General features: G+C 35.2%; 1 protein-coding gene across 1 annotated transcript in view; it reads right to left on the bottom strand.

Moving 5' to 3' along the window:
- The window catches only part of LOC149556056 (uncharacterized protein At2g33490-like), a 130717-nt gene that overhangs the window by 68226 nt on the left and 37742 nt on the right, over positions 1 to 24749 (bottom strand). Inside the window, exons 3-5 of the mRNA XM_089830180.1 lie at positions 18059 to 18133; positions 17847 to 17908; positions 17654 to 17722 (exon numbers count right to left, since the gene is read on the bottom strand). Of these exons, the coding sequence (XP_089686306.1) occupies positions 17654 to 17722; positions 17847 to 17908; positions 18059 to 18133 (206 nt within the window). The remainder of the gene's footprint in view (positions 1 to 17653; positions 17723 to 17846; positions 17909 to 18058; positions 18134 to 24749) is intronic.

Below are 24749 nucleotides of genomic sequence, written 5' to 3'. Positions count from 1 at the left end.
GACAAGCTGAACAGTAGATAGGCCCAAAAAGAAACTCCGAGTAAGATCTACAGGAAACCTATCTCTATTTTAATTGATATTGGAGCTTCTGAATGTTTTATATCGCCTAAACTACTAAGTAGATTTCCAAAGAGATCTAGTTTTATGGTAAAACCATAGACAGTCGAGTATGCAAACTAGTCAAGGGCTAAGGTAGAGTAGTGTCTATTTGAGGCTCGGGTTGACTTTCCAAATTTCTCCACTGAATTGAATCTATATGTAGCACCTCTTGGGTCTTATGATATTATTATAGACATTAATTGGCTCAATGAGCATAAGGCTAAGGTGGATTGTCTTCCTAAAACTGTAGATTGCTTGGATGACCAAGGCAAACCAGCAAGCATTATAGGGATTAAACATGAAATTAAATCAAAACAAATATCTGCCATGCACTTAAAGAATGTGGAAGAAAGGGCTGTGAGATTTTTGCAATAAGAGTTGAAGATATGAGAGATCCTATGAACACCACTTATGGAGATGACTACATTTTTGAAAATGGGGAATTTAGAGAAAAGTTAAAGGAACCTTTTGAAGAAAAATATCCCTACCTAAAAAATTATCAGGATGTGTTTCCCAAAGAACTCCCCGGTCTACCTCCATCCCGAGTCTTTGATTTTACCATAAATTTGTTACCAAGAGCATAACACATTTCTCAAGCACCATATCAAATGACCACCACCGAATTAATGGAGTTGCAAATACAATTACAAGATATGTTAAACAAGAAACTAATTCGGCCCAATGTATCACCATGGGGAGCCCCAGTATTGTTTATTAGGACAAAGGATGGAACCATGAGATTATGCATAGATTACAGAATCCTCAATAAGGTTACCATCAAGAACCAGTATCCACTTTCTAGAATTGACGACCTCTTTGATCAAATGAAAGGCGTAACAATATTTTCAAAAATTAATTTGAGGTCAAGATATCACCAGCTTCATATTAAGGACAAAGATATTTAGAAAACTACATTTAGAACCAAGTATGGGCATGATGAATTCATAGTGTTACGTTTCCGGTTAACCAATGCTCCGGTAACTTTTATGAACTTAATGAATAGCATATTCCAAGATTGCCTATAAAGTTTGTGCTAGTCTTTATAGATGATATTCTAATCTATTCAAAGAACAAGGAAGAACATCAAGAACACTTGAAAAAGGTCTTACAAAGGTTAAGAGAACATAAATTATATGGAAAGTTGTCTAAATGCGCTTTCTATCAAAAAGAAATTCAGTTTTAGGACACATTATATCAGCTCAGGGAATAGTTGTAGATCTGTCAAAAATCAAAGCAATTAACGAAGGGCCTATACCTAAAAATGTAACAGAAGTTAGAAGTTTCATGGGATTGGCAGGGTTCTATAGGAAGTTTGTTAGGAATTTCTCCAAGATAGCTTTCCCGATTACATCACTTCAGAGAAAGGGAAGGAAATTTGTATGGACGGAAAAATGTCAATCAGCTTTTGAATACTTGAAGAAAAAGTTAACCACAACACCTATATTAAGAGTACCTAACCCACAAAAGAAATTTGTTGTTATAACTGATACATCAAGAGGAGTAGGAGGTGTGTTAATGCAGGATGAGTAGGTAATTGCATATGAATCTAGGAAATTGAAGAATTATGAGCAGAATTACGCCCCTCATGATCTAGAATTAGCAGCTATTGTTCATGCTCTTAAGATGTGGAGACATTATTTAATTGAAAAATCTTTTGATCTACGATCCGACCATTACGGCCTAAAATATATTTTTACTCAGCCAAATCTTAATGCTAGACAAAGAAGATGGCTGAAATTTTTAGCGAACTATGAATTTGACATAAGTTACATCAAGGGCAAAGAAAACAAAGTGGCAGATGCTTTAAGTAGGAGAACACATTTTTGCAATGGCTACTATAAATGTCAAATTAAGGGACCAAATTTTACAACATTTAGAACATGATGAATTTTATGCAGAGATTAGCCTAGCTCTCATCAGGGACCCTCAAGACTCCAAGTATTCAAAGTTTAAGATAAAGGAGGATGGACTATTAAGATATCATGACAGGATTTATTTACCTAAAAAAACTAAACTTCGGAGAATGATTCTAGAAGAATCTCATTCAACTCCATATTCAGGACACCCTGTAGTAACTAAAATGTTGTCAAATATAAAACCTCTATTTTTGGAAAGGGATGAAAAGGAAGATAACATAATTTGTGGCAAGATGCTTGAAATGTCAAAGAGTAAAAGTTGTACATCGGTACCCAACCGGTCTTTTGCACCCAAATGAGGTACCAAAATGAAAATGGCAGAGAATTTCCATGGATTTTGTACAAGGATTACCTATGACACGAAATCGACACAATACCATTCTGGTAGTAGTAGATAGACTAACAAAAGTTGCTCATTTTATACCAGGAAATCTAACTGATGGAGCACCAGAAATCGCTCATAAGTTCATAAAAGAATTTTTCAGATTGCATGGAGCTCTAGAGAAAATTATTTCAGATAGGGATGCTAGGATAACTTCCAGATTTTGGCAAACATTATTTTCAGCACTAAGTACTAAACTAAACATCAGTTTAGCTTATCATCCTAAGACAAATGGACAAACAGAAAGAGTAAACCAAGTATGAGAAGATCTTTTGAGAGTTTACTGTATGGATCAGTCCAAATTTTGGCAAACATTATTTTCAGAACTAGGTACTAAACTAAACATCAGTTCATCTTATCATCCTAAAACAAATGGACAAACAGAAAGAGTAAACCAAAAATTAGAAGATCTTTTGAGAGTTTACTGTATGGATCAGTAATATCAATGGGAAACATATTTGCCTTTGGTAGAATTTGCTTATAACAATTTCTACCAATCCACAATTAAGATGGCCCCCTTTGAGGCTCTATATGGCCACAAATGTAGAACTCCTGTGAGTTGGAATCAACTGGAAGATAGAATTATTGTTGGGCCTGAAATGCTTAAGGAAATGAAAGAACAAATAATCCAAATTCGTTAGAGATTGAAGGAACCCAATGACAGACAAAAAAGTTATGCAGATGCAAAAAGAACACCTAGGGAATTCTCAATGGGAGAAAAGGTGTTATTCAAAGTAAAACCTCAGAAGAGTACTATCAAGTTTGGTAAGAATGTCAAGTTAGCCCCAAAGTATGTGGGACCCATTGAAATAGTGGAAGTTGTAAACCCAGTAGCCTATAGGACTGCCTTACCACCAGCCCTTGCAAAGAGGCATGACGTCTTCCATATATCATACCTTAAGAAATACATTACTCATCATGATCATATAATTGATTGGAACCTATTACAGGTGCGAGAAACAGGGGTGGTGGAAATAGAACCACTCAGAATACTTGAGGTGTGTAAGCTACGCTTACGGAATCGAGAGGTGACTCAATGCAAGGTCTAGTGGGATCAGTATATAGAAGATAATGCCACCTAGGAAGATTATCACAAAATCTTTCAAAAATACGCTCATCTTTTCTCCGAGGCTAGAACCTGAACCTTTGCATTTTGAAATAATCTGAATAGATATTGTTTAAAGTTTTGTTGTGATATTCATTGGGGACGATGAAAAATTTTAAGGGGGAGGGTATGTTACATCCCAAATTTTGACCTAATTTTAAATTTGCCCATAGCTATTGGATTTAATGGGTCTTTCTTTCATCATCATGTGAAGTAGGTAGTTATTTATATCCATCGTATTAACTGTTAATGAAGATGGTTGTTAACCATTATTTGTTATATGATGTTATGCAGTTGCTTGATTTTGGAATTAGGGTTAATAATTAAATTCTTTTAAATGTTTATATGAAAATTATTATGGAATTTGTCATTATGGTGGAAATGTTTCACGGGTGATTGCAGAAGAACATGAAAGGGGGAAGCATTGCTAAACGAGATCAATGGAATGTGATACTAGCTTAGTCTAGTCAATAGGATTGATAGGTATGACCTTAAACTTCTTTGGTAAGGACCTAGCGACTTGAACTTCAGGATACATCTGTAGGACCCACATGAGCTATTAAATCAATAATTTAAGAAACATAAAATAATTTATTTAAAATATAATATGTACCTCCAAGGATTATAAATGATCTTTCACCATATTATTATAATATATACCTATGTACGTATACATAGATATAAAAATGAAGTGACACCATAATATTATTTTCTTATAATAAAATGATGCCACCTCACCAATATATCTACGTGTATGTAGATAAATATAAACCATAATATTTTTCTTTGAATTATAATCTTCAAACCTTCTTCCAACCTTTATTCTTCTTCTTTTTTTAAAAACTGATTTAACACTTGATTTTTAATTAGCGTTCAAAGAGCCAAGATATTCTTTATGTTATGGAAGCCAAGGAGTCACGTTTTTCCTTTTTAATAGAAGTCGAGAGTGAGAGGCAGATATCTATTCAAGCACCCAACCACCTTTCTCAAGATCGGCTTCCTTTATCATTTCCAACTTCTTCATTATTTTGGTCTTTCCTTTGCTCATATTTCCGGCTTCCACTCACCATTCGAATCTCTGCAAACTCCAATCAAAATCTCTATAGATTATAGCATTGTCATTCTTGTTATAAGCTGTCGTATATTGTTCTTCCTTGCTGAAGTTGAAGTTACTTTTACATACTGCGCTTACACCAAGTAATCAATTTGAAGAAGAGTTGATACACAAGCGTCTAGCAAGACTTAGGCATTTCCAAAATTTATGCTAGATCATGTGGTTGATCAATCTTCAAATATTGCTAAAATTCCTTTAACAACTATTAATGCATTTCAATTTTCATAGCAGTAAACTGCAAATTATACTCATTCATACTTGAATAACCTTAGGAAGTTGTTACTACAAATCATAGCAAAGTATCCAAGACATGGAATCATAAATTATTTTTGCCATTGGAATCACAATCCAATGATTTTATTTTTGCAAGTCTTAAAGAGTATAATCTCTCAAACCACAAAATGTGAAATGTTGGAAGCCTCTAAATTTCATGAATTAACAGAACAGAGTGGATAGCTCTGAAAATCTGAACACCTAGGACTCACCGGCTGTATAGCCATGGAAAGGTGAAGAGGTGAGATGAAATCTACAAGAACACGGAAGTGGAATCAGATATGATTAAATAAATTAAATAATCTTACTTAATAGCTCATGCTCGTCCTTAGTAATGTTTCCTATTGTCAAGTCGAGCGATGGTGATCGGGTCATTAAACCCATCAAAAAACCTTGGCCAAGGTAGTTTAAAGGCATGTTTGTCATCTATTGATCACTTGATGTCAGTGGTGTCAATTATGCGGACATGTTCGTCCATAACTGTGCGGACATTCTAAACACCAGTATGCTCAAGTGGTTGGACTAAGAGTATCCCAAGCTTGATCCTGGGGTAGGGAGGGCCTTTCTAATTCAATAGATTGTGTGGGTATAAGTATGGTCCGCGGTTGGGATGTTAAGCCTAAGTGAATGCTTCTCCTCTTACTGAAAACCGAGGCTTGTACAACCAGCTAAAGACTCACCGGATGATACTTGTATGTTTTCTTTTATCTTCTTTCCATAATAAGCATTTACTTTACTCCTACATAGAAAAAGACAGTTAATTGTTATTATAGTTATTGTTAAATACAGTTATTTTCAGAAAATCATAATCTAGTTATCTCAATTAATTATTGATACAGTTATTTTTTAGTTGATCGTTAATCTAGTTATACGGTTATTTTATTTCAGTTGATCATTGATATAGATATCACAGATGAACATGGTTATTTCAGTTATCGTTGATAGTTAAAACAGTTAATGTCATATGAAAAGGAATTCAATTATCTATTCAATGAATGTTTGGAAAATCTCTTTATAAACTGCCTTTGTTTTTGTTATAAAAAACTATTTGTTACACCTCTGACATTCAAAGGGAGTCTATCAAACCACCTGAGTCTGATTTACAACAAAATGGTGGGGGACTTGGTACAACCAAGTGATGGGCCTAGAGATATTGTTGAAGATCAAAAAGGGCCTCTATGAACACGTCAAACTATGCAGGAGGTGGAAAAATATGTAGCTCCTCGAGGCAGTTTTAGGGAAAGCAAGAGACCTTAAAAATTCCCAAGTTATGAGGCATTGATGAGTCACATCATTGATTTTGAGCAACTACCTTTGAATCAAAGTCGGATACACTAAGAAAGAGTTCAAGATGCCTTCTTTGGGCATTTTATGTGCTTGTTTGATAAAGAACTTCCTAATAAGCGAGTATCTGATGAGGCATGGAACAAGGTAAATGTGTATGGTTGTATGTTTTTACAATTTCCCAACTTCACATATCTACGAGTTGGATGCTTCAAGGAAGAGCCATACACACTACCAAGGTACCCTACTAATAAAATCATACTCATGAAGTTAGCAAGGCAACTTATGGAAGTCCAAGCTTATCAGTCTAGTTTACACTGATTTGGAGTAGGAATCTCATCTTGAAACCCATTGAAAATTGGAGGATACTCAATAGACATTGTGCCTAAAGCAAAGAATATGGAGTTTGAACTCCAAAGGATCACATTGGAACAGTTTGCAGCCAAGAGTTGTTTTGATTGGAGAGGCTTGCATGACAAGATAAGGAAGCAGTTCTTGCACATACATCATCTAGAAGATCTTTGGATTGATGTACATACCGAGGTGGATATACGGAGCATTAATTATACTCGGTTGACTATAAAGTAGTTTGTAGATTATAACTTCGCATCAATTCCTCTTGGTTTTGAAGATGATCAAATTCTAGATCTTAAACATTTTCAGCATGATGTGGACAAGTTACCCATTCTTCCTCCTACATGGTCATGCAAAGAAAATACATCCATTTGGGATAGATTCAAGTCTATTTTCGCTAATACTAATACATGGATGAAGAGAAAGGGTTTTAAATGCATCAAAAGAAAGCCTTGCAAAGATTTTGATCATGTCGGTCTATTTGATTTAAGATCAGAATAAATGGTCAAGGTAAAGACGGCACATCCTCATCTACATTTGAGCATCCTCAAAGTTTTCCTACGCTGTCTATCAAAGGAGGAAAGGATTCAAGAGTACTCGAGATAAAAAGGGATGAATCTCAGTCAATTCAAGTTGACTCGAGTGACGATGAAGCAAGGAAATCAAAGGAGTCATCACCTCTTGCTTCATGTCCTCTTGAAGTTCTCGTTGCAACTTCTCTTCCAGATTTGGCCCTGGAATCAGATGAATCCCATGATTTTCTTTTAGGTGTGATGCAGGAGCATCCTGGGTTGCCTTTAATCCTTCACTTTTGTTCATTCTGACAATTCAAACCAAGTTCCATCAACGTAAACCGAGTTGTTCCTGTGCTGATCGAGCGAGTGACCCTTCATGCATCGAGTGGACCTGTAGTTACTATATGCTTGGGTCCTTCTTTGACCGAGTTTGTCTGTGTTGGTTCTCAATTGGGGCCGACTCTAGTATTTAATTTAGATTGTGAATTTAATGATAGGATCTTGTCTAGGGATTAGTGTTGACTGTTTTAAGGTCGGCCTTTCTTTGATGTAATGTTCTTGAATCTTCTATAAGTCGTTTTGGCAAGAATAAGGAGAGGTATTTGGTTTTAGCTTTAGGTTGAACTTAGAGGATTGGGAGTCAAAGCAAATGTTTCAAGTTTGAAGATGAAGTTAGAACTTAGGGTTATATTTTGTATTTGGCCATAACCATGAAGGCCTTATGGTTGGGCATATATGCTTAACATTTGATGAATCAATAAAGTATTTGTTCTCTCTCTCCTTGGTGTTGTTTTCTGTGTTTTGCTTCTACTGTGTGTACTCAATGAGGTGGTTGGACAGTTAGGTGTGCCTTTGGCCCTAGTTATTCATTCCTCCTTGAAACAAGGAGTTGCTATGGATACATTCTCCATTGAGCATCCATCTTTTGAAGATTTTGTGACTATTACACCGGCATTTCCTGTGCCCTTAGCCGCACCTGCACTAGAAACACAAGGAGATTAGCATGATTATGAGAATGTGTTTGATGCATATTCCTTATCGATTCCTTTTGCCATCATTCAGTCGACAACATTGTTTGATGTAACTTCAGCTTAGTTTGAGCAATTCATAACTGAGGTCACACATAGCAATCCTCCTCCTACAGCCATTCAGATTGAGACACCAACACTGTTATACAGGGTAATCCAGAGTTAACTATGTTAACTTCTACTTCAGCCAGTGCATCTCCTTTCAGTCTTCCTCAATGGTTGAGTGTTGTCACACGAAAGAGAAAGAAAAAAGAAATTTCACTTGAAGAAGATGACAGACAAGTGAGCAAACCAAGGGTTGCAAAGAATAAGAAAGCTAAGACTGTTTCTCAAGTGGTGGTTGATGAAAATCACATCAAGTATGCTGAAATTGTTGAACCTCTTGTGGAGAAATCTACTAGAGACATCCAGACTACTGATTGCGGAATCACAAGGGTTGAACTTGGTAAGGAAACAAGACTTGGTTATCAACACAATGCACATGAGGCTGTTAACTTTCTTTCTCGAAAGAATGATGAACTGCATGAAAAGAAAATGAAACTCAAAGAAGAAATGCACGTATGTTGGGGATCATTAAAGAGATGAATAGATCTTCTGCAAGCAGTGAACTCGTTTTAGTTGTATGTACAAAAAGAGAGAAGAGGAAGGCACATAGCATTGATGAATGGAGCAGCAATATTTAAAAAGAGAGAAACCAAGTGATTGACAAGTATACTAGGAGTTGAGGAAAGAAAGACAAGTCTCAACTCAATTGGATAACATTTTGAAATCACTCAATCATCAATTTGAGTTGCTAGACGGGGATCTTGGTGCTTGGAACAGCATGATAGAGGTTGATTTAGACTTCTTATGTGAGTACGATGTTATTGCGTCTGTTGACATGTACCATGAGTTTGTGCATGTGATGGAAAACAAGAAACAAGTTCTTCAAAAACTCATAGAAGAAATAAAGGCAGCAGTACTCATGGTATCTACTCAAGAAAATAAGATCAAAGAAGCTTTCAAAGAGTTGTCATGTGAGATCATCACTGAAGACAACGGCGTAAAGAGTCAACAAGAAATTCTTACAGAGTTTGCAAAATGGCCTACAGCTTGAAGTGGATGACTTCAAAATCAGTGTGCTTGACACGTTTGCAAACTAGAAGTGTTAATTGAAGAATCTGCATAATCAAATGGAGATTTGTAACAAGGAAATATCTAGGGCAGCAAGCATACTCAAGAAAGTTACCATGATCTTACAACACACTGAAGAACAGTGTGCTACATTTGTATGAGAGTCCCTACGGAAATTTCCATTGAAACACTAACTGCCTTCCAACATGAGATTGGTGAGAGATGTCATTGCACGTTTTTCAATGAAAATGCTTGAAAAATCTGAGATGGTACGAACTTTGAGACAGATTGACAGAAGACCCAAAAAATTTGAAGAGACACTCAAATAAGAGCTTGAAAAATTCACAAAGAATCTAAGATTCTGAAATTAGATTTTGAATCTACTAGCTTTGAAATCGAGGCCCGAGAAAACAATGCACCCAGAAAAAAGTGAGACTAACCCAGTTGAGATCTGCAAAAACCCACTAGGAATATTCAAACATTTTGTTAATCCGATCCAGGAATCGAGAGTTTTCAAAAAATCTGTAGTCGAATTTTTTTAAAAAATTAAAAATTGCATAGTTCTTGAACAGAGGACAAATTTGAAAAAAGAAGGCAGATTGTAAACCATGCAATACAAACAAAATTGCAATTAAAAATTGGACACCAAATCCCTACTTGGCATTGGAGGAAAAAAATATGCAAATTTTGAATACACTCCAGCAAATATTTCGAAAATTTTGAACTAATAATTTCAAAAAAGAAATTTAAATTTTTTGAAGAGGCCAGGCATTTGCTCTGATACCATATTATGGTAAAATAATGAATGTGTTATTAAACAAAGATCACGAATGATCTATATATACAAAATACAAGAGAATGTCTATAACGAACCGGAGAGAGGAAATAGAAACATTCTTGTACAGTGAAAAAGATAAGTTTCCATAACGAATAGGAGTCTATGCAAACATTACAAAAAGATTGACCATTAGAAAAAGACAGAAGAGAGAGAAAATAGAAACTATATAATATTGTAATACAAAGTTGTGTGAATCTCTAATAAATCCTGTATTACAAGATAGAACAAAGCATGTGAAGATCAAGTATCATTACCTCAGAGACATGGTGTTGAGGAAAGCAATTTAACTCAAGTACATTTGCACTGACAATTAGACAAATGATCTTCTCGCCAAGCCTCTTTCCAGAGTGAAGTTTACATATTCCCAAGACAATCTTGGAGTAGTGAAGAATGTCACCATAGCTAAAAGGGAGACTCGGTATCATTGAGATTTGTCATAATGTATATTTCTCTAAGACTAGAAAATCTGAGGAGAAAGCTCTTGTACAATATCCATTATGGACGTCATTTCGAGAGAATCCATGGCGATGTGTTTTTCCCACAAAAGGGTTTAGTCATTGTGAATGTCGCGTTGAGAGACCTTGTGATGAACCCTTGTACATCTTTGAGACTGAGATGCGTTTTCCACAAATGTGTTGTCACTGTGGGCGTCGTGTTGAGAGACTACATGATGAGAATATCTGGAAAATACCTTCCTAACTAAGAGGGAGTGTTAGCGTTGTAGCATCAGGAGATATTTTCTACTAAATACATCTTGTTCAACGCAGGTCAGCAAATAATAGTTATATTATTTTCTAGAGATGACCGAGAAAATAGCTCGCTTGGTTTTGTATTTAAAGAGGATAGAGATGATCAATTCTCTTATTCAATTTGTATCTTCTTCAGCAGCAGCAGTTTTCCTCCTAGCAGCAGTTCTGATTCTAAAGATGTGTAATCATTTGTATTTCGCTTTAAGGAGAACTATCTCCATTCATTGTATTAAACTCAAACTTGTCTAGGACCTGATATAAATACAGGTTATGGTTTTATTCATCTGATAGATAAGAGATCACTTTCACTATGTTCTTCTCCCTCAAGTAGAAGAGTTTTCCCAGGACAATATGTTGTGTTCATTGATTTATGTGTTGTCTTTCTGCTTACTTTTCATTCTGATATATAAACTAACAAGAATCACTAAACCTACTATATAGATACATCTTCCTTGTAACTACATGATACATACAAATCTAAAATCCAAATTTCTACTTTGCTCTCAAATCTTCATACATGTCATCCATTTCAAAAAACTAAACTCTTTACAACAAATGAAAATTTTGACCAACAATTTATGAGATATCACACTTGCTCCATGACCCACACTAGGGCATAGGTAATTTTAATCCTAAAGATTTGAGAACTAGAAATATTACTCATATTAATCCCAAAGATTTGAGATCTAACAAGATTACACTCATTTTAATCTCAAATATTAGAAACCTAGAAAGATTACACTCATATGCTTGTAATTGAGCGACCAAACTGCACAAGTAATGAAGAAAACACATTGATATATGACAATAGAAAAATATACAAAAGAATCAAATTCATTACAATCAAATGAAAACGTATAATATAGATAGGTGTGAGTAATTGCATCCATATATACACCTTTTAAAAACATGTACAATGGTAGGATGACACATTAACACACTAAATGTTATACAAAATAAGTGCAAGTTTCATGTGTTGCATATAAAATGGCATATGTAAGTCACACCTATAAGGCACAAGTAATCCAACAGTATACCACAAGCATTTGGAACTTAAGAGTAACCAAACTAAAGTAAGCATACTCTCTTATTTTGATCCTTGCTAGCTTTATCATTTATTAAGGGGTCATTTACCTCTTCAATATCACTTTTCAAGATTAACTACGTAGAGGAATGGATAAAAGTATTAAGAGGGGAGCATGGAGTGAGGAGCTGAGCAAGCGAGAGTTTTGAATCAGCAATGACAGAAGTGTTTTCCCTCCTCAAAAGTTTGGCCTGTCCACATGTAAGGTGGAGCCCTATACCCCAGATTCTTTACCTCGATTTTATTATAATGTGCTTGTTTCATGCAACTTGGTATTTCATCATTTCAAAATTGATTTATACCTGCCGCCTATGCTCAGGGTGCAGTCCTGTGATTATGTCGGCTTTTGAGATGTGCTTTGCCTTTAATGGATGCCAATTCAATCCATTGGGCTTGAAGGGGCATTTAATCAAGAAGGTAATAACAGATCCTTTCAAAATGTTGCGCAAAAACATGTGATTATCTCGAACTCTACCATTTTTGTGGCAAGTTTTATTTGCCACTCTAAAGGAGATGATAGTGAGGGAGCATGAAAAGGTAAGCCCCCCTCCCTGCAACCCAAAGAAACTTTCCATTTCACCTAACCATATTATGGTAAAGGTTTTGAATGGAGAAAAGAATAAGCATAAAAACTTTCTATCTATCTTGTCACATTGGACAATAACAAAATCCCTACTAGAAAGTTCTTACATGAATGTATCATTTAAACCATTAGGAAATCTTTTCTTTTTGTGGAATGGTTCAGATATGTTTAACAATTTTGTTCTTTAAAGACTGTAAAATGCAAGAAATTCTTTCTAAAAAGCAATATTAGAATATAGGCAATTGCATTTTCAAAGCCCTAAAATGGTCTCCTAAAGCCATTAATGATAAAATATTGGCACTGTTTTGCCCTCAATGGATATCTCCTCCCATATTATGGGCACTCGTCCCACAACTACTCTCTTCTTTGGAAAAGTACTCAGAATGGACAAGGCTAGGGTTACTCTACCACATGTAGATGCAAGGGCTTCAATTACTCTTAAAATTGGTGTTAGAAATGCTCGGATACATTAAGAGTAATCTCGATGACTATTCCTTTTCTTATGACATTGAAATCTTCAAAGGGTTAATGCATGTTACTTGTGTCAAAAAGAGGGACATAAGAGGGAAAAAAAATCATTAACCTTAATAGACTTGGTAAAAATAATGTTTCTCATAAACCTAATGGACCTCCTTCAAGCAATGGCTTAACCAAGCATGTCATGCCCAGTAACCTAGAAGCATTGACTCCTAGCCTCAAAACCCATCTTGCCTGAATGACAATTCCCCATCTCATTGCTCTCTATCAGTGGTGCGCCACTGGATAATATGACCACCCATCTCGATTCTCTTTGGGGGTGTTCCTTCTTAGTTTAGTGTCAAACAGGAAATTAACCATTCCTTGTGATCCCCAATGACCCTAGTTTGTACATGGTTATAACAAATAATTGCAAATTGTTAACCCTATTTCTTTAAATTTTGACTTGGTTTTCCAGGCAGCCTTCCTTTTTGTAAGTTCATGGGCTTGAATGCCCTAAGGCTTCACTTGCTATTCATTCTTCTATCTTCAATTCTAGTAGCCAATTGATTGCCCCTAATACCTATATGGAGGCTAACAATAACATGGTCCTTTCTTTGAAGCAGAAAAAGCCTAGAAGGAAGAATGCTCAATAAATCATGGAAGGTAAGATCACGGAAAACCATAGTTGCATGGGTACTCCTATCCATACCCTTACCCATGGAGCCCATCCCAAGTACTGTATGCATATTTTGTACAGGGTACTTAGTGGAGTACTCAGTGGAGAACATCATAGCTAAGGAGCTTGATTAAGGTATCTGATTTTTGTTTCAGTTTTTTGTTTGCATATCAGCTTGTTGTTTATCAACCTTATTTTAATATGTAATCACTAATCAGTTTGAAACTTTGATACACTTGTTGTATGACATTTCAATTTATGTACTTAATCTTCAAATTTAATGTTTGACAGTAAAGTTTATCACTGTTCTTGTTTTGAAAACTCAATGTCCTTATATTTTCAGAGTTTATATAAAATATTAAATTCTATGAAAAAAATTGACGTACCCAAAGGACCCCCGATCTCCTGTTTTTTAAAAATAGTTGTATAACTGTATCTGTACCCATCTCCAAAGTACCCTAGTACCCCTGTCTCACTTGCGGAAAACACTGCTCTGAGTAACGAGAAGTCTAAAGATAATAATGAATGTTCTGATCTGTTAAGGACCAAGGTATATAAAATTAAACACTAACAATCGGTGTTCAAGTGATACTTTTACCTCGAATGCTATAAAACCTATCAGTATCCATGAATCTCAATTGCTGCTAAGAACCATTGTTCAAGAAATTGAAAGAAAGAAGAAAAACTTAAGGAGTCTGCAAAAGCCAAGTAGTTTGACAACTTCTACTCTGCTATAGGTGTGAATAAAGCTAGCTATTAGTTTTAAAACTCGAACTTTTCCAGATGTAAATGAACCACCTGTAGATTTGATCATAAGCAGTAACGAAGAAGAAACCAAAGAATATATTGCAGTCATAACTACCCCTGAGATTGTAAGCTGGTTGCAATTATATTGTCCTGCATGTCCTCTATTTGTATCAATCAATCAGATAAATAAAAACAAGATTTGTGTTTCATACACATAGTTGTCATGATCTAAATATATTCTCCGAGTCTTTGGAATTCTAAGTCCAACATTACACTAATACATCACCCTGTTATTGGTGAATAGAGGAGCTTTCTTGCCATCTTCACAACAAATTTGTGATGTTGCTTTGGCATTTATTTGCTCTAAAGTGTGAGCAAACTCGATTATGGGAATGTGGGCTGCATACTGTCCCAGAATCTACAATTTCTAGAGACTGCATTTATATATAATATAGAAATCTCCTGAATTACTCACAAAACTTAAATGGATGACCTCCCCATCTTCCTCCTCATTCCAGTGTAATGTCCCATTTTTGTCAGCATCGGAGTTTAAGTGATTAGCCTATTATTGTGATCCTCGGGGGCTAATTATTGTGGATAGAGGATCTTTTGAAGGCAATGGTTTGGCTTGGGAGGGTCTTGTCTTCTCCATGATTCTGTAAGTTACAGGTTGGTCTTCATTTGGCTCAGATTGTACTTTGTTTGGGCTTAGTTTTGTGTACTTGCTATTTGTAATAAGTTGGGTGTCGATTGAGATGGATCCTTTCTATTATTTGAAAAGTGCATTTGGTCACATGGAGAAATAATAGGTGTGACCCCTATTTCAGACGGCATATTTAAATGATGAGTATTTTGGGAGTTATTATATTTTTAGTGGCAAAATTATTATTAATTCATTAAATGGCTTATTGTAAAGTAATAATTCCACTTAAGTTGAAGGTTGAGTTATCATTGGAAGGGGTCATTTATTTAATGAGTTATAAGCCAAGTCAATTATTGAAGACAAAAAGGCAAGGAATTGTTATTCATTTAAAAGAATCTAATGGAAAGCTTCTAATTAATGTTGTGTTGGTGAAGCTTCTTGAGTGGAGTTTCGTTTGGGAAACAAGCGGTCTTTGGAGATAATAAATATGGGCCCATCATGACAAGAAAGGCATCCGATTATATGATTATCTATTTGCCTTTGTTGTCGTTGTGACACTTCTGAGGTTCGGACTTTGTGCCCTTGCTGGAGTAAAAGGGTTCTGAAATTCTGAGAATTGCATTTGCAATCATTCCGCAATTTAGCTGTTGAGGTATAGCTAAGTTTGCCTTACTTCTCTAACTGTTTTATCACTGTAGCTGAGATGTTTGAATTGATGCTTCCTCTTTCTATACCAACTGTGGCTGAGGAGCAACTATTTCCTGGTAAATGGTATTTCTGATTATCAGCAAATGATATTTCTGATTTAGAAATTCATAGCACTGTGCTTAGAAACGGCCTGCTTTTGCAATCTGGACATTGGGGTTTTGAGGAGTCCCTTATCATTGACTTGCCTCCATCATTTAGCATTAAGAACATCAATTTAGTGTGTGTTTCTATCTGCTGTGGTTGATCTTGTAGGCCTGCAAATTGAATGCCCTAGCTGTTGTAATTCTGAGTGATTATTATAGAAGAACGAGCTGCATATGAAAAGATTGTGAATCAGAAATTTGGTGTCAATTCCTCTTGCTCGTGAGTGTGGAGAATCCACTGTGATCTGAGTGTCTATTAATTTGGTACTGAGACACCACTGCTCCTAGTATAGGCCTCAGTCATTTGGCAGCGTAGATAGACTATTTTGGGTGGCATTCATAACTGCAATGGCACCCTTATAAGGAGTGTGATCTGCTCCTAGAGTTACCTACTTTTCTGGTGTTTGATTTCTGCATGTTGAATGCCATTACTGGCTTCCAACTGTGACTGTATTTGCAGCACAGAACTTTCCTTGTGGGCTGCACGTGGCATCATACCTAGACTGCTGTAGCTGCTATGTTTTGGGCAGATATTTGTTTTCAAGGAAGCTGGGCATCCTTGGGTTCCACGTGGCTGTTATTTTCAGGTTCTTCATACCCTTAAATTGTTATGTTACAGAAGTATTTGTTTGAATTAATAAAATATTGCCATCACTCTTCTTCCAGTATTGGCTACTGTTAAGAATAGTAAATCCAGTCTTTCAGTATTTGAGGAAAATCATTATGACATTGAGTATCAAAATTCTCGTTTTCAGTCATATGCAATTGGCAGTAAAATTCTTTGTTTTCTCAAGAAATCTGATTAACTTATCATTAGGGGTTTTACATGGGGTTGAGGAGATTCCCTTCTAGATTCTAATACTCACTGTATGGTTTGAGGCTTTCCTACAAGTGTTTGACGAAATGCCAAGCTAATGTTTATAAGATGAATTGTTGTTTGCTAATAACCAGTTGAGGGTTATTACATCCAGAACCCCTATGTCTCCTAGTAACAGTGGAACTTTATTCACTCAATTAATATTCAAGATCATTAATATTCTTATCCAGTACACGTCTCATAGATTGTGACTGCCTTTCATGCAACTCCTAGGATCTGCATAAAACCTAGTTGTTTTAGGTTTACGACTTGTATTACTTTTCATTATCGTGACTAAATGTAATTTTCAATAGCAGTAACCTAATATTGTCATTTGTAGCGACTCATATGGTCTATATTTCACTTTGATCACTGGTATAGGAAATTCCAAAATTTTCTTGGGTAGAATTTTAGAGTTTAGCGCATCAGTTATAATCCATCAGCCAAGTATAATTCTTTAGTCTCTTTAACAGGAACTCAAGGAAATCTTATTGATGCATCTTGCCCTATTGGCCTTTATTACTGGCATGTGAGAATCCTCGACTCCTTTTTCACACAGGCAAGAGTTATTGTTAATTTCTGTTAAGATAGAGAATAGGAAATAGAAATAGTTATATGAGAAATTATTTTACCACCTGCCTTTTCTTTAACTAAAAATGGTAAAAATCAAAACTTAGTTCATGATTTAACATATTAATAAGACAAGTTAGAGTACTGCATGATTTTAGAATGTTTGTCCCTAGTGAAGAAGTGCAAAGGCATTGTGTTTCTACCTGCATAAGTTTAACACTCTCTAGGCTAATAGCAGGAATCAGTATTAATAAAGTTGTGGAAATTTCATGCAAGAAGCCCCAAAGCGTTAAAAATGTTATAGCTTGATTTTTAACATTCATGTTCAGAATGCAGTGATGAGAATTAAAAGCCTGCAATAATTCAAGTCATAGAACTTTATTTGTCAAGTTTACTAAGAAGATATTGACAAACCTCCACAAATTGAAGTTCATTCAAAATTGACTCTGATGGAGCAGTTATTGTCTGAGAAATATGAGCGCGCTGCAGAGTCAAAGTCACATGATGAGTTTGTGAATATCATGGAAATCTACACCAGTACGTGAGAAAAATCTGATATAAAATTCATAGATAAAACTATTTACGATCATGTGACTTCATGGCTTACATAATGGTCAAACAACTTATGGAGATCATACTGGACTTCTCCTAGCACTTCTAAAATTCCTCCTGGATACACCACCCCAGGTTAGAATAAAGAATGCACATAAATGTTATTAAAGCGCCGAAAAAGCTTCATTAAGGAATCACTGAACAGGTAGCCAGTAAATAGACAATGAACATGATTGGAATTTGGATACTAACACATCAAAAGCTTACCACCACCAACTTTAACATCCAGTGCACTTATCTCAAGAATACATTGAGCCATGTCATGAAGCGCCTGTGATAATTCTGCAGGGAAAATCAGTTGCTTTACCTTGTTAGCTATAAATACCTATTGCATAATTTCAACCACAAAAAACTAAATGTATTTTGAAAATGTTGATGACGGATCATGGAGTGTCATCTGAAACATTCATGTCAAAAATCCCTAAACATTTTTATCAAAAAGCTTTTCAAAGATGAAGTAAATAAATAAAAACTTGAGGAACAAGACAAAAAAAGAATGGATTTTACTAATGCCATTGGAAGACAGACAATAATCTTTGGAACTTACAATATTATGTCCAGCGTGGAAACAAATATGGTGATTTCTAAATATTCAAAGGTGGCATTATCTAATGCTAGCAGCAATGGGATATTACCATAGTTGCATGGGGAAGGGGGTACAAGGGAACTTTGGGCATGGGGATAGCATTTTTTTTAAACAGGGGACAGGGGTACGGGTACGTAAAAAAAAAAAATTATAATTTTAATATTTTATAGTAAACCTGGAAATATGAGTCATAACATTTAGAGTTTTCAAGAACAGTGATATGTTTGCAGATGTGTAAGTTTTCACTGCTTTGATTTCAAATTTGCAATATGTTTGAAAGAATATATATGCTATATTAAAATTTAAAAAATCAGAAATCCTATATGTTTTGAATATCAATGCATAACAGAGAAGGAAGACTTTAAATATGAACAAAAAGATCATAAATCATTTTAAAATATATTGCAAATGATAAATATTAATCTTCTAACTTGAATAGTGAATAGTGATAAAGTTTCGCAGTTCAATGTTCAGGGTTAATCATTTGACAACATTGTATCAAAGTTTCAAACTGATTGCATATTAAATTATGCTTCGTAAACAGTAAGCTTTTACACAAACAAAAATCCAACATGGAGAAATTTTACTATTTTGCCTCCAAAAAAATTAACAAGTGCTGGTGTGGCATTTTTCCCTGCAGAGTATGTACCCCAGGGAGTACCCAGTACAAGAAACATGTCCCAGTACCCAGTACGCGTCCCAGGGGTCTGGGTACGCGTACCTATGCAACTATAGATATTACACATGGAAGATGTCCATATTATGCATTACATGTATAAGTAGATTTAAGTTTTTAACCCTAGGTTAAGAGGTGAAGACACATGTTATTGAAGGACAAAAAAATTCTTCAAGAATAGCCAAATATTATACGATGCTTTGTAGTGAAAATATCATTATTCTACATATTTGTGGTGGAAAAATCGCATGATTTTATCTGTTGTGTTGTCTTGCATTTTGTTACCACAAAATGTTGGTAACAGCACGAAACTTTTTCAAGCTAGTTTTGTGTTTCTCTAAGCTTGAATTTGATTTTCAATTGCTTAATGTTGATCGATTGACCCATTTCAATTCGACTATCAAATTGTTTTACTGAAGGCCTTCGTCAAGTCTTTTTCGTTTTGCTTTCTGTCAAGCCTTTGCTTGATTTTTGAAGCCTTCATAGTCCGTTCTTTATTTTTGAGTTTGCGTTTGCTTGTTTTTAGTCCTTTAGATTTGCTCATGTCATATCTTTCAATTTCCCCTTCGTTTTGATCTAACCTAGAGGTCAATCGGAGTTGTCAGTCAAAAATTATGTCCGTTTTAGTGCCTCAAAAGTGGACATTTTAGGTACAACAGCACAAATTTAAAAAATGATGTTATATTTTCATTTTGACATTCACTTTTTGAAAATATAACATTTTACTCATTTTTTGTTATGCTTTGAAGTTACTTTTACTTTAAATTTATAACTTAAAGTGACTATAGTGTACTTTATGTTATAATTTTAAGTTGAGTTACTTTTTAATTTTTCACTTAAGTGACTATAGAACTATATAGTTACATTTTAAATTTTTGATTTTAAAATCAAATACTTATCTAAATGTCACTTTAACATAATGTTTATGAATTATATTGAATAATATGATGCTTAAATGTTATTTTTGACCCATATTGATGACATTTTTATAAATTTTAGTGAAATACATAACTTAAATGCCTCAAAGTGGACTTTTTATGTGCAAATGCATATAAAAATTTATGAAAAGTGGAAACGTTTCATGTTATTGCATATAAAAACTCACTTTGATGATACTTTTCATGCCATTACATCAAAAGCTTGTGAAAGTGGACCTTTTTGATGCAATGACACGAAAAGTAGAGTTTTTGTGCTTATGCATCAAAAAGGTGAGACATGTTTTAAAACATGTAAGTGGTCTCAAAAAGTCCGATTTTGCCTATCAACACATTTCAAAACATGCAATAAACCTCAAAAGGTCCAATTTTACATGAATACATGTTTTAAAATATGTAATGGTCATGAAAATGTCCTATTTTGAGAAGAAAATGTGTTCTTGCTTCCAAAGAATCCGATTTTGGCTATAACTCAAGATTTTCTCCATGGATTTGAATGAAATCTCTTGCATTCAAGGGGTTTTGGATTGGTGATCATTTTGCTTGCATAAAAAATGAGTTTAATGAGCCAAAAAACGTTTTTGGATCTCTCAAGCTAAGGCACATTTTTGCAAAAAACTCCATAAATCTTCAAATTTTGAAAACGTTTTTGCTTGGAGACAAGTCGTTTTGGCCTTATTAGTTGTTTGCATTACATTGTGATCAATATTTTGGTGTTTAAACACCAAATCAATTTGCTTGGAAGTCTTAAAGAAACACGTTTTTGCAAAATATGTCTCAAGCATTTGAAATTTTCAAAACGTTGGAAAAAGGAGAGGATTTAGGGCACGTTTTGGCATCTTGCAAATTAATCTCCTTGTTTGCTGCCCTTCATCATTCGAAGTTTCAAGATTGGAAAAGTTCTCACCATTTTTTAAGAAGATTTCAAACAAAGAGCATCTTTTTCCTTCATTTTTGGCACTTATTCTTCATGTAAGTGGACTTCTTCCTTCTTGCAATTTAATTCATGCTTATCTTTGCTGATTTTATGCATGAAATCATTGAATAGTTGCCATTTGTAAAAATCTTTGCCTTAGAATGTGCATTTTTCCTTTAAATATGAAGTTTTCTTTCATTTTCATGTTTTTGGTTCTTTCCCAAGTTCCAAATTCGAATTTAAACTTTGGAGTGCATTGCATCTTGGCATGTTTTGAGTTGTTTTCAAAGGTATGTTTTTTCTTTTGTTTTGGTTTTGTGTGCTTGTTTGCTGATTTTTCTCCATTTGGAGAAGTTGCAAGTTTTTTCCCAAAAACTTGTTTTTCCTTCATCTTTCACTTTCCATTTCCATGTCATTCCATCTCACATCTTATCTGACAAATGCAATTACATGTTTTTCATCTCATTCGCCATCCGCACATACATGTAATCTCATTTTTTGTTTCCATTTTCATCCATCTCACTTTTCGCTTCCATTCACACGACACGATTACACGAAATGTCTTACGTGTAATTGCATCTAAAAGGTCCGATTTTGATCAAAAGTCATATTTTGAAAGGACAAAAAGATGTCATTTTCACTTTCTGTGTACTTTGACTTCTTCTTTCCTCCAAAAGTGACTATATAACTCATTATCTTACCTCCGTTTTTCATTTCCATCTTCTTATACGCATTCGCGCTTACATGAATAAGTACATGTTTCCACCTCATTACATGCTTTACATGTTATCTTTCATCCGCATATACACGTAAAGTGTACCTTTCATTCACACTTGCATCTCATTTCACCTTCCACCTTCCGTTACATGTTGCATTTACATATACGCATGTTTCATACAATAAAGCTTTGAAAACATTACGTCACTTTTGAAATCAACAACTTTCACTTTGCACGCATTCCCATGCGTTTCACTTCCGCACATTTTTATTCCATTCCATTTCTTTCCATTTTCCATTTTCACACTTTCATGTCATTTCATTCCACATTCCGTTCATTTCATTTCACTTTCCATTTCATTGCATATACATATGCCTTCTCTTTGAAATTCACTCCTTTTTTGAATCTTCACTACTGCTCCGGAATTCACTTGTAGGGAGATTCCTTCTGATGATGTATTTATGTTTTGGGATTTTTGTGTTGCAGCACAAGCACAAGATATGTCCTCGCCATCCAAATCCAAGGGCAAAATGAAATATCAATATGATAAAGAACTGGCTCATGCATCTCGTTCTTCAGTTACATCTGTCTTGAACGTGTTGGACACGAAGATTGGTCATGTAGACGTGGCTGATTTTCTACAAAGGATTGAAGCTCCAGCTACTCATGAAATGAAATGTATTAGAAAAAGCAACATCCATTTGGTTTCTACATTTCCCATGGCAGCTATAGAACCTGATTTTGTTTATGGATGCGCTCGGCAGTTCACTCCTAAAACAAGGACTATCAAAGATGCTGATGGCAAAGTTATCATTAGCCTTGATCCTAAAGTTATTGAGCAAATCTTCAAAGTTCTTCACAAATCAGAATGTGTTGTTTTGACCAAAGAATCGTCATTGGCCTGTTGGAATGAGCAAAAGAGTAATTATCAAAAGTATGTCAACCTTTACTAGTTAGACAACAAAAGAAGCAATTTTTCCAGGTGGCCAAAGACTCTTCATCGGTCAAATTTTAAACAAGAATACAAAGATCTCATCATCCTTCTCAACAGGATCTGTGGTCTTAAAGATTCTTCCAATTATGTATAAATTTATGTTTCAAATTATAGAGAACAAAGAACACATCTTTTGGGGAGAGCTTATCAATACTGCACTCTGCCAGCAGATATGCAATGTAGGAACATCAGTACCTTTTTACATGAATTCTTATCTAGTTTACATTGCTGCTGCCATGGGATTTTTTTCTGGTCTTTCTACCAAAGGAGATCGTCTTCAAGTACCTATTTGGGAATACTATGATCAAATAACTTTGGCTAATAGTAAATTCCATTACAGAAGAGTCCAAGATGCCTTCTTTAGACATTACAAGTGTTTGTTTGACAAACAGTTGTCTATCAAAAGAGTATCTGATGCAACATGGGAAAAGGTAAACCAGTATGGCTGCATTTTTCTCCAATTTCCCACTTTCACATACTTGAGAGTTGGATATTTCAAGGGAGAGCCGTATACCCTACCTAGGTATGCTACAGATCGAATCATTCTAATGGAGTTAGCAAGACAACTCATGGACGTGCAGAGTGATCAGCATGCTTCACATAAACCCGGATTTGGCATTACCTCAACTAGGCCTTTATCTATTGGCAACTATTCAATTGTTTCTGTGCCTAAAGCAAAGAATATGGAAGCAGAGCTGCAGTTGATTACATTGAAGAAGTTCAAGGCTAGATTTGATTTTGATTATCAGAGATGAATTCTCAAATAAAAAGGGCCTATACTCACGTTCATCGCATTGAAGATATTTGGATTGACATGAGAACAAAACTTGACATTATGAAAATAGATTATTGCAAGTTAACTTTGCAACAAATAATCGATCTTAATATGTTGGAAATTCCTCCAAATTTCCAAGTTGAAGATGATGGTGACATCCTTGATCCAGAATTCCATCAAGCCAGTTTTGATAAGAAGTGCTCTTTCCCTATTCAATTGCAACAAAAGGAAGGTACATCTATCATGGACAGGTTTCAATCTATCGTAGTAAACACTAACAACTGGTTGAAAAGTAAAGGCCTTAAAAGAGTAAATCCTAAGATGGGCCTCAATTGTGGAAGTTTTGGTCCTTCTAGTAGGAAATCACAATTGGAATTTACAAGGTAAAATGGTGCCTCATCTTCAAATGCCAAGAATGCCCTCAAATTCAAATTAAAGGGCGGAAAAGGAACTAAATCATCTCAAGTTCCTGAACCAATTTAAGAATCAGCGGCAGAATCAAAAGAAGAATTGGAAATAGAATTCGAGAAAGAAAATTCAGATGAAGGAGAAATTAGGATCACATCTCCTCCAAAGCCTACACGAGCCTGCACGTCTTCTCTACATGAAGAGTCATTTTTGCATGAGGTTGATGATGATGTAGATTCATTTTCTACTATTTTCACTCATTCCATTCCAGTCTCAGAGGTTAACACCATGGCTCTTCCTTATTTCATCAGCTGCTCCTCGTGTTCCTGCACATGAACAATATGAACACTTAGCAAATGTGTTTGAAGATTTTCCGACTCTTACCAGTGGTCAAGTTTCCCAACTTGATACATCTTTGACAGGATTTGAACTCTTCATGACGGAGTCTTCTCAACATGTTCCTATGCCTTCAACGGTACAGACCGAATCATGCTTAGTCACTACAGATATACAATCTAGATCAATACCAATCGTCTCCACTATGCCTGCTTCTACAAATGAAAGTTTTAGCCTGCCTGCACGGTTGAGTAGGATAACAACAAAGAGAAGGAAGGTGGTTGTTCCTCCTGACAATCTTCCTGTGAAGAAGACTAAATCTAAATCTTTGAAAGATAAGATTGTTTCCAAAATTTTGGTTGATTCTGACAAAACCAAATATGTTGAGGTTGCTGAGCCCTTAGTAGATAAACCTGTTGAAGAGCTTACCCGTTTTGACTACAAGTTTACTAAGGTTGAAGTTGGAAAGCAATCTTGTTTGAGTTGTTTACAAGATACTCAAGATGCATTGACAAATGTATCAAAAAGCAATCATGAGCTTTGGGAAAAGAAGA

Source organism: Cupressus sempervirens, chromosome 5, assembly GCF_028749045.1.
Source record: "Cupressus sempervirens isolate cs-2001-9-10 chromosome 5, ASM2874904v1, whole genome shotgun sequence".
NCBI lineage: Eukaryota > Viridiplantae > Streptophyta > Pinopsida > Cupressales > Cupressaceae > Cupressus > Cupressus sempervirens.
The sequence above is the reverse complement of the archived record's forward strand: the minus strand, read 5'-3'. Positions and strand labels throughout refer to the sequence as shown.